Here is an 18,731-nt window from a genome sequence, read left to right as displayed (position 1 = left end):
AAATCCAATCCAAGAAGTCTTGCACACGTGTATAGAAGAGCAGCATGCAAGGGGAAGATTTGCCTTCATTTTTTTTTTTTTTAAAGACTACGTACACAAGACAGAGCAGTGCATGTTCGCCTTAAATCCTGTGAGTCATCTCCTTTCAATTAATTTATATTTTATACAAAGGCCATAAAAGGATTAATGTAGTGTGCTAGTGTGTTTGAGTGTGTGTGTGTGTGTGTGTGTGTGTGTGTGTGTGTGTGTGTGTGTGTGTGTGTGTGTGTGTGTGGGGGAGGGGTGGGGGGGGGGCTGGCCTGACAGCAAAAACGTGCATCCCAGCCTGTACTGTATGTTTAGTTAATTATACTCAACAGATTCAGTTTGGGCAGGCTCAAGGTCAAAGATATGTCTTCTTCTCTTTCCTGCTTTCACAATGGTTTCGAGGATGATGAAGACAGGCTATGTAAACAATTTTGAGGACTATCATATTTATATCATATTTCTGCTTCTAGGGCTTAGGTCAGGATGCTATGTTCAAGTTTTTAGCTACAGGGCTTAAGAGCTCCATTTGAAAAAAAGAGAAACTTGTAAACAACTGGCCCTGTTTATGGCCAATTTTAGGTTTTGTTAGTTTCTTAGGCGAGACTTTGAAATTAATTATCTAGTAGACGAGGCCTATATCATTTGTCCATGTATTTACCAAGCTGCACTTATCCGTCAAAGTCGGACTCCATCGCTGGACCGTTTTTAACGGAGAACGGCCCGGACTACCCGGGCTCCTGTTACCCCGAGCCACGGCAACACTACCCTCCTCTTCCTCTTCCTCTTCCTCTTCCTCCGTGGAAATGGACCCTGTACCAGGCGAACCATCCCACTTCACTACAGACACCCTGCATAACTTTACAGGGGGACACTGTGTATCGCGAAGCTGTACCGTCCCCACAGACGATATTCAGCCCCGGTGAGGAATGCTTTCTCTACGGCGCCTCTGCTCGCCGTTTCACCGAAGAGTCGCTGACTTTCCCCCGCAGATACACCGCGTTCAATCCGGACTCACAACTCCTCTTCCCGGCAGCACGGAACAGTGTTTTACCGCCGGTTTTCGACCAGTTGTTGGAGTACACGGATGAAGGATTGGATCCGAAAGTGGAGATTATTCAACGGGGAAATGAGGCGAGTCGAGCAGAGTGGACGAGCTGTGACAGCGGGGAGTGCAGCGAGGTGAAGGCGGGGACAGAGTCGTCGCTGGCTGGGGAGGAGAACGAGGAGGATGCAGCGTTATCCAGCAGCAGCGCAGGAGACAACTGTCATGTGCTGAGTGAGTGGAAAAATACAATAGCCAATAATTAGGATATTTAAATGAGATAACAGTTGAGACTCGAGAAACCAGAGGAAAGTGTATATTGTGGAGACAATAGCCTAAACGTAATCTTCTTTAAAGGAACAAAGTAGGCTTAGCACTTAGTAGCCTATTTTGTCCAAAGCCAGAACAGGCCCGAACAAGGCAGTCAAGAGTTGTCACAAAAGCTAAATAAAAAAAGAAGAAGCAGGGCAGGCTAAATACTGAGCTATATAGTATCAGAGTTTTGGGTTGTTCTCTGTGTTTAGTCAATCTGAATCCTATTTTACTGGACACGTTCGTCCAAATAGCTAAAGTCAATAGGGCGCTTCTCTTGTATTATCTTTGTGTCGCCATAGTCAGATATAGCCTATTGTTCCTAAATCAAATATCCTGCATAAGCCTGCTGAATTTCTAATGTGTAAAAATAAATATTATGTAGGCTAAAGTCAATAAATTAAAAGATAATAGCCTATTAGATTTGAAAAAAAAAAAAACTCTACCCCTGCAGGCCTATAACTTTGTTTGCGAGGAAGGCCTATGTTTTTGACATGATGGCATTGGGAATTACAAATAAACAGATTTCTACGCTTTTTTGTGGAAGTTGCAAGTTGTTTTTCCAGTAAATTTGAACAAATGTAAGTTTTACAAATAGGCTACAAAAGCCTAAGCCTATAGTTTTCACACATAATATGATCACATAGAGCGCCATGCTAACTTATTACTTACTTATAAGTGTTGAACTTGACATTCACCCAAAATGGAAAGTTAAATCAGTTTATTTTGCTTATACACTTTATTTTAGGCTAGTAATTTTTTTTTTCTCACTCCGCAGATCCCGGTGGGAAGAGAAAAAAACGTTGTCCTTATACCAAGCAGCAGATCAGTGAGCTGGAGAGAGCGTTTCTCTACAACATCTACATTAACAAGGACAAGCGCGTGCAGCTGGCCCGTTTCCTGCGACTGACAGAAAGGTGCATGTATGTTGCAATTCCAAATGAGGAAATAATCAATCAATCGAACTGTCTTTATTTTGATTATGGGCAATATTGATCAGGAAAAAAAAAAAAATCGAAATTTCACCGTCCAAAAGACAAGTCACATGTCCATTTTACTGGACCACATCTGACCTTGAAACCTTGAGCTCTGAGTAGGCTTGGACATGGATATGTTGTAGACATAATCACTCAAAGATAGTCAAAGATGACCATCATCCAATGACAAAAACAGTAGTATTTGTTCAAGAAAAAAATGCAGCATTTTCTTGTATTTTGCTGCTGATGTGTAATTATTCAATTATTGTAATGCATGTTTTCATTTTAAAATAAGCTTTTATAAATATTTGATGCTTGTTGATGCTATTTCAGGCAGGTGAAAATCTGGTTCCAGAACAGAAGAATGAAAGAGAAGAAACTGAAAACAGAGACGCTCCAATACTACACAGGATACAGCCTGTTCTGACTGGCAGATTGAGGAGGAGTAAAGGACAGTATTTCTCTAATTGTTGTGCACAACTTATCTTGGACACTTTAAATGAAAAAACAAAAATCCAGCCATCAAATGGTGAACCCCAAGGCGCATGTCTTAGCCCCATATTATTCTCATGTGTCTAAGGAAACCACAACAACACTTAAACACATGATTTCCCACTCCTGATTTTCTTCAAATTTTTAATGAAAAAGACACAGTATCTCTTATTTCCACCCTTAGAGCCAGCTTCGCTCTGAAGTCATGTGGTTACCCTGCTGCTGCCTCAGACTCTTTTTTTGCATCTTTTTCATAAAGAAAGAACTCATATTGAACACAGATGATGTTGACTTGCACTGCTGACAATGTAATTTTGAGTTCAGGGAGTGTCACAGTGAACATTTCTTCTATAGCACTTTTTGTTTTATTTTATATGGAAGTCAGGGTGCGTCAGAGTCATGTTTTTTTTTTTTTTTTTTCATATTTCAGCCCATCGTCATGTCTTCACGTCAACCCAACATCGGTAGGCTAAATGACATCAGGCCAATGTTGTGATTTGACGTCAGCCCAACATCATGATTTTATGTCAGTTCATTGTTAACATCAGTGAATGATGTCATGATGTCAGTTAATTGTCATGATATGACATCAGCCTAACAAAATGGAGTAACAACAGCCCTACGTCATAGGTTGATGTCAGTCACATATCAGGATATTACTTCAGCGCATCGTCAGGAAAATGACATCAACTCAACATCATACATTAAATCAGCTCAACATCGGGATATGATGTCACCTCACATCATTATATTATCGTCTTGTCGTTGTTGTCAATTCTGTGTTTTTATACTATAAAGACTACAATAATAAAAAAAGAAAAGAGTCCAATCATACAGCTTGGTTTCCCTTTGTATTGAGAAGTTTATGGGACCTACTGAATGACATACTTTTATTAGTGAGTCATAATTTCAGGCATATCTTTTACTTATTTGACAAATATGTATTTCTGCATTGCAACATTATGTCATTGATTTTTTAAAATACACATGGACTATAAAAAAAATCATTGAAGAAAATGTAATATACTTGATACAATGTTTCTAAAAGAGGAACTTCTTTGTTTCAAAAAGTTTCAAGTGTTTAATCTTTCACTTGATGTTAGAACTTTCGAAGTTTGTTATACATTTTAACATTTTTAAACCCATTTGTCTTTTACTCTGTGAGACTTCATTTGTCTGGTTTAGAGGTATTAAGAGTATAACTTAGGTCTGACTTTGGTATTACTGAATGAAAATGATTAGAGCCCAAATTCAAATAAAATGAGTAGATTAAGCACAGTACACAACTGTTGATTATTTTAGACTGTTACAGTGATGTCTGGTGCTTTCCAAACAGTGTTGTCTCTGTTCTTCTAAAAACCACTGGGTTAAAAACAAAGCTATTTTAGTGCTTTGACTAAATCAATTAGTGAAAGACTAATTGATTTATTCCTCAACAATCAAATTAAATACAAACTACTTTGATAAGTGTTTATCAGTTTGAGCAATCTTTTAAGTGCAACTCCTCTATGACAGGAAACTGAATATCTTGTGAACAAAACAACATATTTTAAGCAGTTATTTTGGATCCACAGATGGACATTATTCATTATTTCCTTTTTTTAATAGTATAAAAAATCAACTTACTGATTAATATAGTATTACATTAATGATTACATTAATAATGACAATAAGTGTGAGTAATACCCAGAGGCAAAATCAGACAGGATCCCATTTGATTTAATTTAAAAGGAGGTTATAAACCCGGTCTTGTAGCCAGAACATTAATACAAAATTTGAATCCTATATGAGGCCACATCTATCTATCCAGATATGAGCAAAAATGTTAATAGATCTTCAATACAACTTTGGAGTTCTGACCCAGACTTTGAACAATCCAGGACCAGACAACAGAAACACACAGTGAGTCCAAGGCTGTAAGTGAACCTTGAACCGCAAAACAACAACCACAACACAACCTCACCATCACAACCCCCATTTCCTCCACCTAATGACTTTTATTGGGGCAATACAGACTGTCTGGTGTGTCTCTGTCTTTGTCTCTCACACTCACTGTGTCTATGTGTCTATGTGAGAATGAAGTCGTGCATGAGCGTGTGTTTATGTGTGACGTAAAAAGAAGGAAAAGGACATGAAAGGAGAGCTTGTGTGTCTGGTTGAAACTAAAGCACTCAACCTAATGGCCTACAATAAAGCTGACCACAAGCCTGCTCAGCCTCTTTCCCAACACAGATGTGGCTAACTAAAAAAAAAGTAATGTGTTACAAGTTAAAGTGTTTTGGTGTTGTAAAAGTAATGGTGATTCAAATTGAAAGACTAAAAGAGTATTCATTTGTAGTCATATTTTCATTATAATTCACATTTTATTTTGTCATTGCTCTTTAGCTGTTGGTATCAGCTGTTGCATGATTTGAAACCATAGGCTTTACATCCACCCCTCTAGAGAATCATGTTGAGAGTGCCACCTAGAGGACATCGCTGCTATAATTTAAATAATAATTAAATTATTTTTAGACTTTATTGTTTTTACACTCTGTCTAGTGAACATGCTACACAAACATATGCACAAACAGGATCCTATGGACATGCACTAATGGAGAGGTCTCAGCGTGAGGGGGGCTGCCCACAGTGGGCACTCCTGAGCTGGTGGGGGGGTTCGGTGCCTTGCTCAAGGGCACCTCGGCAGTACTGACCCTCCGATTCCCAACCCAGGTCCCTGCAGACTGAGCTACTGCCACCCCCAAAGGATGAGGTACCACCAAGAGCCATCAGCCATCTGCTCTGAATCCTCAAGTGTCCAGATAAACCAAATAATGCACTGATTTATGTGTTACTTCCTTTTTAATTCACTGGGTTGACAGAGTTTATACAACTTGATAATGATCTAGATTAAAGACGTGCAGTAAAGAAGCCTGCTTGATGACATACACTGGAGCTCTTCAGGATATTAAACTTTTATTTCTTCCTTGTTGCATATTTTTAAAAGATGGTGATCAAAGAGGAACTCGAGTCTTTCAAATGCAATTGTCTTTTGTATTTTTGCAATTATTTCTACAAAATCCAACCACTAAATTAAAAGTTTAACTTCATGGTATTGTTTTGATGAGATTTGTTCCTTCCGTCGCAATTTCGCTCATCTGGCCCTAAAGTAAGGTTTATATATAATTTTAAATTATTCTCAAATGATGTCAAACAGGGTCGGGATGCTATTAAATGCAATCTGAAGGCTAATGTTCAGCGTTTGGGACTAGTTCCAATAGCCCTATAAAGTATCATAAATTCCTTCTGCATTGGCTCATCCAGACAGCAGGTGGCACTAAGGGTGCACAGGAGACATCGATCAAGGTATATGTTCTAAAAAAAAAATACATCTCTCTAATGAAAAAAATAATAAAATAAATAGCCTAGGTTAGTAAAAGGGCACAGTTTTTTTCTGTCTTTGAGCCACGGCCACTGCATTGTCGTCACCTTGTCCAGCTAATTGAGTTTGTGTAATGGAGATCACTTTAAAATGAAAGGGCCAAATACGATCCTTTGGGGGATTCGTTTTTCAGTAGGGTTCTTTATAATAATCCAGGCAAGTAATATAGTTTATGGGCGTAAAAAAACAAATAGGCATTTTCCATTGTTCAATTACATTTTTGGAAATAGACAGACAAGAACATGGTCATGGTTTCATTAAATACGGTTGGAAAACGTCCCTGTTTTCCCCTCAGTCACAATGTTTATGAAGTAAATATGGGGATTTTAATCGTGTTACCCAAATGCACAGTAATAGGCCTACCTATTCTAAAAGATTAACACTCACCAAAAGCGGAATTACCTAGGATATGCATTTTCACAGTACAAAGTAACGAAGCAAAAGCAAAAGTTTCAGACACTACAATGCTTTTTGAAAAAACAAAAACAATCTAGGGGTAATTTATTTTTCTGTGCGGACGAATGGACGCACAAGAAGGATACGCACGTCATTGTATATTAAGTACGAAGTTTATTAATTGCAAAAACAGCTTTAAAAATATTTTTGCAAATGGACACCAGAAACGAAAAAAAAAAACAAATGTGAAAAAAAATAAATTAAATTGAAATTAATGTGGCATAGATAGACCTACATCCAAAGCCCCAGCTCTCATCTGTTAATGCCAACCCCGTTACACACACACACACACACACACACACACACACACACACACACACACACTCTCACACACACACACACACACACACACACACACACACACACACACACACACACACACACACACACTCTCACACACACACACACACACACACACACACACACACACACACACACACGCACACACTCACGCACACACACCACACATCAAACAAGCTTGTAAACTGCTCCCTGCTACATTTTATTCAGCTTGTAAAACAGTGTTTCAAGTAGAGAGTTTTAAAAAGCTGTATTGCTACACCTAGGGCCAGCTGGCAGCAGACTTGCAGGCCTACTGTCACATATCTAAGCACAAAAGACTCATTAGATTTATTTCCTTTACTGGGTAAATACAGTCCAACCATGTGATCCACAGATTAACCAATGAGCAGCCGAGAAGAAGGTAAGGGCAGGAAAAAAATTACTACCATTTTAGGGGAGGATGTAAGCCACTATACTAGCCCATCTAACGTTTTACAGTCGCACTTAAGTGTCTTTTTATTGAAATAATAAAATAAACATGTCGCTAACGAATTATTATTCCATGATGGGGCTCCAGACTGAGGAGCCGTACGGTGCACATTTCATCCCGGGAGGCTTGCAGGGTTCGACGGCCGGCTGTGCGAAGCCATCCCGGGGAGCTGAGGAGGAAGGGACCCCCGCCTCACACATTCCGGATTTTTCACATTTTTCCAACAAACAAACGAGCTTAAATGGCTTCTCTCCCTGGACTAACACCTCTACGTCCTCGTCGCCCTCTTCTCCGCAGCTGCATTCCAACCCCGGCGCGTCCATCCCCGGCCTTTTCCATCCACATCACCTTCTGACTCACCACCACCACCCGTACTACAGCCCGCAGACGCAGACCCACGCCGAGCACCTCGCATCATCGGCAGCTGCTGAGAGCAGATTCGTCCGCTGCTGGGAGGGGGCGACTCCCTCTTCGGAGACCTCTCTGTCACATACCGGTTTTCCCGGGTGTCTCCCTACTCAGGGTGACCTCTCCAATTCGAGCCCGAGGTATGACGCGGTAAAACCCGAGAGTTCGCCACCGCCACCGCCACACGAGGACAGCCCCGAGGACTCTAGCTTCGGCAGCCCAGCTGAGGTGGTCCTCGAGCGGCTTGGGACAGTTGAGGAGCTCGGTAGGAAGACGGAGCCCAAAAAGGAGGTAGAGGAGAGAAAACCTCAGCCACAGCTTGACCCGGGTAAGAGACAGATAAACCAAACTCGGGAATGTTTATTAGCATGTGCATAAACAGGTGTGTGTATGTCCGAGTGTGTGTGACTGTGTGTGTGTGTGTGTGTGTGTGTGAGAGAGAGTGGGCAGAGAGGGAGAACGCGGCCTAAGTAAGTAAGTGTGTGTGACTTTTATAGCCCTATAAATGTCTTGTAAACTGTTAAATATAAAACTTTATTGTCCATTAAAATAATTAAGCTGCCATTGCTTTTATTTAACTTTTTGTCAGGAGAGGGACAACGCATGTGGACTCAGACTTGTGCAGGACTTCTTTCCCCTTGTTAATTAGAAAGGCTTTTTTTCTGAAGAAACCCTCTAACATAGCTAAAATTATGTGGAGGAAAGGCAAACAAAAGCCCTTAATAATTTATACGTATTTTTCCTGTTAAATAGAATCAAGTGTGTAATGCAGCATGAATTAACAAGACTTAAAACACATTATAGAAGGTAAAAGTGAACATTGAAAATTATACGGAAAAAAAAAAAACAGACGACATAAATATAAGTCGAGAAGCAAAATAATATGTCCGGGACTTAAACAATAATTACGACAATAATAATGAACGTTTTAACGTTCTGTAATAGGGAGCTTTTGTTGCATTGATTATAAAACGTTATGGACTGGATGTAGGCTACCTATGCGTTACAAATAAATACCATCGACTAAGATAAGAGTTCTTCTTATTGTATTGAATAAACGTTTTAGGCGATCTCTGCACATTTGAATTTCAGTGCATCATAGAAATAACTAGAAAATTAACTCAACTAAGGCATGTTAGTATTTGACTGTTAAGCCAAAATATTTGTTGATGGGTGTCCATCTCACTTAATTACTCCCTTTAATTACTTTTTTTAAGCAGCCAATATATTGTGGCTGATAGATATTTTATCTGTCAGCCACAAGTTCAAATATCACCTTTTGAACCGCAGTTAAATAATTCTTAAAATGAGCAGTTTGGATGCATGTCAATGCTGCCTCTGTTCAGACAGAGATTTAAACTGGAGTTTATTTAGCTCACTGCTGTAGGCTATTTGTTGCCACTTGTTGTAATCCCCAAAACGTTTCCAGATTAAAAAAAGTCTTTTGCAACATCAGAAACCTCAAACCAAATTTTACAGTGTCCTATTATGTTCAATTATTAAAAGGAGGGAGGATGAAATAATGACACAAACAAGCCTAGTGCTAATTAAATTCTGCTGTTAGTGCAAGGACAAATAGGGTTTAAAATGATCATTGAAATTGAATATCTTTGTGTTTTTAATCCATTTTTATTTATGGATGTGCGTTTTGAGTGCTTGCTGTTGTTTCTTTTTCTAATGAGCCAGAAGTTGCAGGCTCATAAAACTTGTTCCTGAGGATATTTTCCTAGATTTTTACGTCAGTCTTTGAACTCCTCACACAGGCACAGGCACACACACACACACACACACACACACACACACACACACACAGGCACACACACACACACACACACACACACACACACACACACACACACACACACACACACACTCATTTAAAAACACTGCTGCAGGGTCACAGTAAAACTCCATGCCACCCTGTTTCTAATTTCTGCAGAAAATCCTTCAGCCAGTTGGATCCATGCCAAGTCCACTAGGAAGAAAAGGTGTCCTTACACCAAACACCAGACGCTGGAGCTGGAGAAGGAGTTTCTGTACAACATGTACCTGACCAGGGACCGGCGCCTGGAGGTGGCAGGACTCTTAAATCTGACTGAGAGGCAGGTTAAAATCTGGTTCCAGAACAGACGGATGAAGATGAAGAAACTGATGACCCGGGACAGGAGGAGTATCAATGAATGAATGAATGGGTGGATGGATGAATGAATGAAGTAAAAAAAAAAAAATGAATGAATGAATGAATGAACAAGGACTTTGGAAAAGATGCTTGGGTTGTTTTATCTGGGATATCAGTCAAGTTTACAGCTGGTGAAAGCGCTCCAAGCTGCCCCAAAATGAAACCCACAGCTGGCTTAATCAGCAGTTTCTAAGCAAGGGGACTGTGGAACCAACATGGCCCCTTGAAAACTGCAGTGCTGAGAATCTGCAGGGGATACTAGTAGGATGTGTGGTAAAACTCGTTGGAAACTTTGGAAAAAATATGGTCCTGTCTTATCCTTTTGGCCTTTTCGTGGCCGGTCTTCTGAACTCTGGTGGAGAATTCTTCCATCTGCATGTTGCAAAATAAGGATAGTAACCCTGTAACCTGGGGTAGTTGTAAATAAAGCTCAGAATCACAGCGAGATCCATAAATCAAATAAAAAAACACACTAGTTGATATCAAAGGCCGTGCTCATTTCAAAAACACATCTGTTTTTCATAAAGTTATACATCCCACGTGTCCAAATCTTAAACTACTAGACACACACTTGACTTCACATACTGTAAATTGGCTTGTGCTTTCTGCCAAAATCCAAATCTTGTTTTGTGATTTAGTGCCCAAACTATCGTCCTTGTAAAAACTGCTTTCAGTGTGCCAGATGAGACTGAACTGCAAGGCAACTATCAAAGATAAATCCCTTGAGTGGGTTTATGACCAAACACCTGTCTGTTAGCGACGGAAAAAACAGTCGCAGAGTGTTTATCCAACATTAGAATAAAACACTTTAAGAACCGAAATCCTAAACAAACAGAAGCCTGACACTTAAAACGGTCTATTGCCTTAAGGAGAGGAGAGCAACACAAACCTCGAAAGATTAATGAGTGAGTTTCAGCAGTATCGAATGGAAAAAAAAGGGAAATAGTAGCAACTGATTTACTGAACCCTCTGTTGGCTTTTATTTGAAGGGAAAGATGTTATTATTTCTGGTTAAAAATATGAAGTCATTTGCAAGAACTGAAAGTACATTTACTGTGGCTGCACTTACTGTGGATGTGTTGTTATTCAGCCTCATTGCTTCTGGTAGACAATAACACAACCCTGCATCTGTCACATGTCAAGTGTTCCACAAGATGTTTAATGCACATGGTTGATTACACCATGAAAAGCATCTGAAACTACATGTTCTCAATGTGAGTTTTTAAAATATGATTTATAAGGCATTCAAATGTTATAAATCACATGTGCTACTTTGCAAGAGTTACTTCTGCTGAGAAAAATGTCCTTTTACACTTAAAAATCCAACATCATGCCTCTTTAGAGTATTAATTAACCACTTTAGACTATATTGTAATAGGAATGGAAACTTTATTTCTGCTAGAAAGCTGAATAGGCACACAAAAACAACAACATGGCGTGAGATTATAATAGTGGCTGTGGGTGCTGTGCTGTATCCAATACAATTTTATATCAGCTCTTGTCAGCAACTTGCCAAGAGAAAGGCATTTGGTTTCTTTATTCAGAAAAAAAAAGTTGTGACTTGTTGAAATCCTGAGGTTAGTTGTAACATGCAGAAATGTGTTTTGATAATTTGGCTTATTAATAATCTTATACAGGATTACCTCCAAAAATGTAAGATTATGTACAAAATGTTCATACCTCTATATTCAGAGTATGTGCATATTTACATGCAAGCATAATTTGTAGTCCTATATTTTTTTTTTCCGATTGAACATACATGTTTGTGTGTCAAAAAACATTCACTAAAAATAATCACATTTTGGGGGGATTTTACATAGCTTACCATTTGTGTTTTTAATCAGAGTTGCAGATAACTATGAATATATGAATTGTAATCTTAGCTTGAAAGATAAGTATTATCTTACAGCAGACATGTAGGCTATGTTAAAGTATTTCGAGCGTCACAATAAAAGAAACATGCAAATTACAAAGAAACTTTGGCGTGTTTCACAAAGTATTTCGGCTGTGTCCAGGTGGGATTTTCAGTCCAGAGAAACCTAATACTGTGAATCATGTTCTTTCTTGCTTTCTTATTCTAATTTAAAAACGTGCTTCTGATTGGTGCAATTCTCTGTGTTACAACCGACCACAGTCTGTCCACAGTCCCCCCCCCCCCCCCCCCGAAATTACACCCAGAAGTGACTTTTATCATTTTGTTCCTCAAAAATAGAATAAGCTTCCTTGTATTTTTTTTTTCTTTTATAAACTGTGCATGTAGCCTTACGGGCACATTTGTTGTTAAAGTAGTTATTGTTGTCGTCATTGTTGCTATGTATCTCTGTTGTCACTGTGAGTCTAATATGCAGATATGGTCAAGCCTGCATTCCTCACACACACACACACACACACACACACCAGTCATTGCTAAGCTACGGTGTGACAGCAGTCTGATGGTTATTTTCCTGCTTCATTGTTACCTCCCGTAAGAATAAACTGATAAAAGGACTTCATACAGAAATAACGCACAATTTTCCTTTTAGAATGTACCATTACATCAAGCTAAGATATCATATGAGTTCTATAGTGATATTATTTTTGTTATGTCTTTTGTTTTCATGAGGATGAGATGGATTCAAGGACAACACATTTCTCTCTGGGAGCAAAGAAACATAAGAAGCTGTGTTGGCCCCCAGCGACAGGCCTGTGCTGTGACGTCACTGGGGTCAAGATGTGAAGAAATGATGCTTTCATTTGCTCATATAAGCTCATATAGGCTCAACATGCTGCTCATGGGGATTTTTAAAAATGAAATAAACAATGGATTACATCATCATTGTGAATAAGAAGCTTTACTTGTATTTATTTTTCCTTTCAATGTTATCTGGGATTTTATGCAACCTAAAGGAAAAAGGTCATTGGTGTCAGGTTGTTTTAAAGGTTTTATGGGACATTTCTAGTAACAGTATGCTATAAGGTGGTTGTACAGAGGATGCATTTGTTCTTCTTTATTTTTTAATTAACTTGAAACAACAAATAAATAAAACTTCTATTATACAACTTCTAATAATGCCAACAAACTGCCGGAAAAAAACCACAATAATTTACAGAACAATATTGCCAGAATAATTTAGCTGACATAAAATTAATAACATTCATTCTTCTAGTTCTAATAAGTCACTACTACTACCACTACTACCAATAACTCTATAAGGTTGTTGACATACTGTATTACAATATTAGACTACTACTTCCAATACTAAGCCTGCTACTACTACACAATAACTTTGTGACTTTGAAATTAGTCTTCTACCACTGCTAATATTTATCCTACTTTATACGTATGAATATGAATATAGTTAATGTAGATTAAGTTTGTCTTTAACTTAATGTACCCACATTTGTTTATATTTTACAGGTAACGCATATTTAGATTTGAGCAACCCCTACAGCAGGGAAACGAGAACAAAATTATACGTCACGTCTAAACTTATATTAGGCTACTCGTTTAGTTTCATACTATTGTTCTATTTTGTTTCGGCATGATCCGAGAATACAAAGTAGGCTATTTCATATATTGTATTATTGCATCGTCAAGGTGTTTGACTGCTGTCAGGTATATAGTGTGAGCTTGGGTCCTGCCTGCTTGTTTTGTCAAAGTCAGTGCAGCGCCTCGTAGCTTCCCTCATTTACGGCCACCATATAACCCAGCCAGCGCTCACCCTACTGCAGGGTCATAAAGCAACAGCATGCATTTGGAGAATAAACGTGACTTTCCCCACACACAGACACACTCACAGAGAGAGCCACAATCACACACACACACACACACACACACACAGAAATAGAGAGAGAGAGAGAGAGAGAGTGAGATGGGGACCATAAAGTGATTTAGCCCAGACAGTCTTAGCGATTATATGGTTTTATTGGAGATCCTTTCCTGCCTTGGAGCGTCAATTGTCTTTCGAAATGTTAAAGTCATTGTCTGCAGATGAGACCAGACAGCCTCAATCACAATTCTACACAACAGGAGAGCACAGAATACAGAACAAAGGCGATCAGGCCCTTAAGGGTTTGAGTCTGGATATCACGCCTTTCTACAAAAAAAAAAACATCTCGTCATATATACAGTCCAAGTGCGTATAATAAAATACAATAATATAACAGCCATGACTTCAAGGAACGCAAATATTAACCTCATATATCGGCTTCTTATGAATTCTGTCTCTCTTGCCGTGAATAGGGAAGGGTAGAAAATAATCTGTTCTGATGTTGTGCAGAAATGTCACAGTTCATTATTGACATACGCAGTGTGTGAGTTATTCCCTGATATTGACTGAGCGCTCAAACACTTTATATTAAAACCAAAATTAAGCTGACAAAGACAAAAAAAATAAGCTTGAACGATACATATCTTTAAACATCCAAATTAGAATTGAAAAAATATATTGTTTCTTCAAACACACTGGAATACTCGGGGGGGGAAATAGGCTACACGAAACCAAAAACAACGGGTAATAGCAAACTAACAGCAAAATTGATAACAAAACAAATAGGTCTACACAAAAGAAAAAAGAAATCGTTTGAAAGGACTGATGAAGTGTAAACGGTCTAACTCCGAGTTAGGCAATAACACGGACGAGACAACAGCAACTATAACGAGGGAGTACTTCATATGCTGCAGAAATTAAACAGGAAGGAGTAATGTTCATATTATTGCCTCCGATTAAATGTTGTTCCAAACACAGATCTGCACACATCATATTAATTGAATTCACCTTGGTAGACTATTAATGAATTAAAATAATCGAGGTGAGCTTCATGCAAAAAAATAATTATTTTGAAGAAATGTCTCTGGCAGCAGTGTTTAGTAAAGGAGCACCTTAAATTAGTATGTTTTAGAATACATGCAGCCTTTAACCATAAAACACGATGAGGTTTATCTTCTGTTTTAAGCCATTGTTTAAAACTGATTAATACAAGTAGCCTAAATTACAATCATTATTATTATCTTATATAATTATAAGAAGTAACGGAATGCTTACAAATATATCCCCCCATTTGAATTTGAATTTATTTATTTAATAGGGACAATGCAATTTAACATAGTTTCAATACAAAGCATGACACCGATGTGCTGCATAAAGACTATAACTATTGCTAATTTCCAACTCTTGTTTCCCTAGTTGGGCCTTTGGGTAAACAAACAGAGTAATGTTCAACATTCGATCCAAAAAAAAAACCAACACAACACTATATGAGGATACATAGGCTATATTGATATATATTGATTTAGCCCTGTTGATTATCCTGTGCCAAACACATTTTGGAAGAGAAAAAATATAAATGACTCAAAAGCCAAAGGAATGCCCGAACACAATAGAAGAATCAGCTGTTTGTCTGTGCAGTAACTTGCTCTGCCCGCTGGGTGGCAGTGTTGGATTTGTTGAGCTGCTGACACGCAGTGCTGCTATGATGTCATGGTAAACATCTGAACTTTGAATAGACAGAGTAGAACCTACATTTTCAGAATGAAAGTCGTGCACATGGACGGTGAAGGTATACTGATTCCTGCAGAAACACAACTTTAACGTCATTCTTCAAAAAAAAAAAAAAAAATACTGTGTGAAGCTCTGTGGTGAAAATGTTCTACAGTGATGTGAAAGTAAGGTAATGCACTTAAGTAATCACTTTAAGGTAGATAAAGGTTTTATTTGACTGTTTTAGACTTAGAATATTATTATTCATGCATGAATGTAAAAGCAAGATCTTAAAGATGTAGGGTGACTTTAGTGTTTGGTTGTTATTTTGTGAAGGAATCATTAAATAACTATTTCCATTGTGAGGTAATCAGTTGACTATTTATTCATTCATGGATTATTTCTGAAATTTGCTTTGCCCAACATACAGTACAACAAAGTTTAACTACCAAACCAAATAAAACCATTAAATGGGAGTGCAACAAAAACAACCAGACAACCAGGTTCAAATCTTGAACCATGTGTTATAGTTTAAAACAGTGATACATACCACTGCTGATGCATGCTTTCATTTTTAAATGTTAAGTCCATTAACTTCAAGAGTCTAATTCAATATAATTAGATTTTGTTTTACCCTGCAGAACTTCACCAATGACTGCCATTTTAATTCATGATATTCATCCTTTTTGATGGCCCTGTACTAGCAGACCAAGATTACATTCATAAATCCAGCTTCATCTTAAAAGTTTGATGTCTGAAATCTCTAAATCTGCCAAATAGCCACACTCCTATCTAGCCTATATATTCTTTATTGTCAAGAATATTCACTTTAATGTTACGATGGCTGTGCTGCTATCTTTCATTCCTCCTTATTTCATTCAAAAAAAAAAAAAAAACAGACAAATTCTGAGAACACCAAAAGGTTTTCCCAAATTGCTTACATCTGAACACATTCAATACACTTTGCATTTCCTCAAAAAAACCATATATTTTTCCCCCTAGACATTTGGACAAGCATCCAGTTCTCCATGTATTAAAACCAGCTCAGTGAAACATTAAAACTAAAACATTAAAGAAATAGGAAACTTTTCTTACACCTTCCTTTTTCAGAGCATTTCAATATTAGCCATCATTTTTTTTATTCTAGGGAAATGACATATTTTACAAGACAATTAGAAAAGCATGACAACAAATGTTCCCATTGTAAAACAGCAACATCATGTATCTTGTCATATAAAAAGCTCTCTCTCTCTCTCTTTCACCACTGTTTAACTGGGACATAAATTATTGACTTTCCAAATACACGCAGACATTAAAATGTTGTCAACTCATATTTCAGCTCATGCTCTCCTGGAGCTGCGTGGCTATAAAAAGACAGACATCAAATTTTAAAAAAGAAACATAAACATGGACGATTTATCACCAACTAAAATTCATCCCATGTTTCTGACTTACAAATGTAGCATTTTTTTTTTTGTGTGTGAATATTTTTTTGGCCAATTTGGCCTTTTTATTTGATAGGTGTGTTGAAAAGAGACAGGAAGTGTTGGGAGGAGGAGGAGGAGAGTTGGGGGATGACATGCAGCAAAGGGCCGAGGTGGGATTTAAACCCACAGCTGCTGCGACGAGGACGACAGCCTCCACACATCATAACCACTAGGCTATCAGTGCACCTACAACTGGAGCATTTCTTTCATTTTTTCTTTTTGTTTCTTCTTTATCAGAGGCTTTGAAACTAGCATGGTAACAATGTGTAGTTGAATTGTGATTTAAAAAAACAATAAGATGGCTGCCACTGGCTTTAACATGGAAATGAGTGTGAGAGTTTTATGGCACGTTGCTTTTATTGTAGGGAAAAACACTGGGAAAGACCACACTTACGGTTAACCGATCTTAGAAATAAAGCACCACTGTAAATAAAACAATTATAATTTATAATGATATAACTGAGACTAATCTGGAATAAGCACAATATTTTCTGAACATGCTCTGATAAAATATAAACCTAGATTACTTAGTTCTAGTGGTTTCATGGCAATTTGATTTGCACTAGCAAGATTTTAATTTAAGCCTGCATCCAATCTCAATTGAATTGAAATGAAAGACACTCTAAACAAATTGCAGTCACTGCAGTCATCTTTGATTGGTTCTGTTCAAAATTAATTTGTCATCGCTCAAAAGATAATGAAGCAGAAACCCTGAGAGGTGAGAGTAACACGCGTTGTATATGTTTGTTTGAGTCCAGATTAAAGGTGAACTGGGGTTATCTTGCCACATATATTATTCAAGCAACACTTTTAGAGCTTTTCCTCATTAATAGAGAATGACTATACGCTGGAGGAAAGGTGAAGCTTTAAAGCTTACTGCTTATTCGTCCTCAGGAAAAATAAACAACTCTACCATGTTTTGCACTGACAATGCAGCAGAATGCAGCTCATGGTTTGACTGTCAGGACAACTTTATTATTTTGTATCATTCTCACAGATTTGATAGTGATGAAATCCCATTGTTTACTAATCAAGAGCTAATGGCACATTTAATCCTACAGAGCTAGATAACTCCCAGGGAACACAAAAATATGAAACTATACAAACCATATTGTCTCATCTACCTAAAATATGTTGGTTATAATGTGTTTACTATTTGATTCTGCTGCCCCCATGTGGCTCCCAAGTGGCCAAGTGGCCTTAGAAATCTGTTAATGCAGGTTTAAATTGTCGAAGTAAGAATGCTTTATATTTCTAAGAATAATATTCTTCATTATTGTAAGTTTTTATTTTATTTCTTTCATTCATTCATTGTCGAAAATTAAAAAAATGTAACTAGGCTCCATGCAACAATTGTAGTAATTCATATATTTTTAACATTTTGACGACTTTAATTTCATAATTTCACCAGGAAATGAGTCAAAGAAAGCCCATGGCCAAATCCTTGTCTTCATTGTTAATCTACAGACTTCTTCTGATTTTTATTTGCTATTGGTTGTAGTTTTGGTTTATTCAGAAACAGGAATCTCAAAATGTTCAGAGAAAAGGCGCAGAACATATCATGTTAATGACATGTTAATCCACAGAGGAATATTGGGTACATATTATTTTATCGAACAGAAAGAATGATGGCCCCATTTATTTCATTGACGAATTCTATTTTTGCTTGTTTGGGTTGAGTGTGATCTTGCCGTATGGG

The 18,731-nt window shown here is 37.8% G+C and overlaps 2 protein-coding genes across 3 annotated transcripts; both read left to right on the top strand.

Annotated features, from left to right (window-relative positions):
- Window positions 1-318: 318 nt before the first annotated feature.
- Window positions 319-3,682, top strand: LOC109992873 (homeobox protein Hox-D11b-like). 2 transcript variants are annotated; one of them, XM_065959759.1, is made up of 3 exons: window positions 319-1,303; window positions 2,160-2,304; window positions 2,692-3,682. In XM_065959759.1, the coding sequence occupies exons 1-3, from the start codon at window positions 676-678 to the stop codon at window positions 2,783-2,785; spliced, it is 867 nt and encodes a 288-aa protein (XP_065815831.1). In that variant the 5' UTR covers window positions 319-675; the 3' UTR covers window positions 2,786-3,682. The 2 variants fall into 2 exon arrangements, with proteins under 2 accessions (XP_065815831.1, XP_065815833.1); XM_065959761.1 differs by having other exon boundaries at window positions 326-1,303; window positions 2,160-2,298.
- A 3,658-nt stretch (window positions 3,683-7,340) lies between these two features.
- On the top strand, window positions 7,341-13,344 carry LOC109992890 (homeobox protein Hox-D9b-like). Its single transcript, XM_020645671.3, has 2 exons — window positions 7,341-8,235; window positions 9,847-13,344. Exons 1-2 carry the CDS (start codon window positions 7,548-7,550, stop codon window positions 10,089-10,091), a joined length of 933 nt encoding a protein of 310 aa, XP_020501327.1. The 5' UTR covers window positions 7,341-7,547; the 3' UTR covers window positions 10,092-13,344.
- Window positions 13,345-18,731: the final 5,387 nt, after the last annotated feature.

The sequence above is a fragment of the Labrus bergylta genome, chromosome 10, assembly GCF_963930695.1.
Source record: "Labrus bergylta chromosome 10, fLabBer1.1, whole genome shotgun sequence".
NCBI classification, from domain to species: domain Eukaryota; kingdom Metazoa; phylum Chordata; class Actinopteri; order Labriformes; family Labridae; genus Labrus; species Labrus bergylta.
Note: the sequence above shows the minus strand (reverse complement) of the source record. Positions and strands in the feature narration are given on the sequence as shown.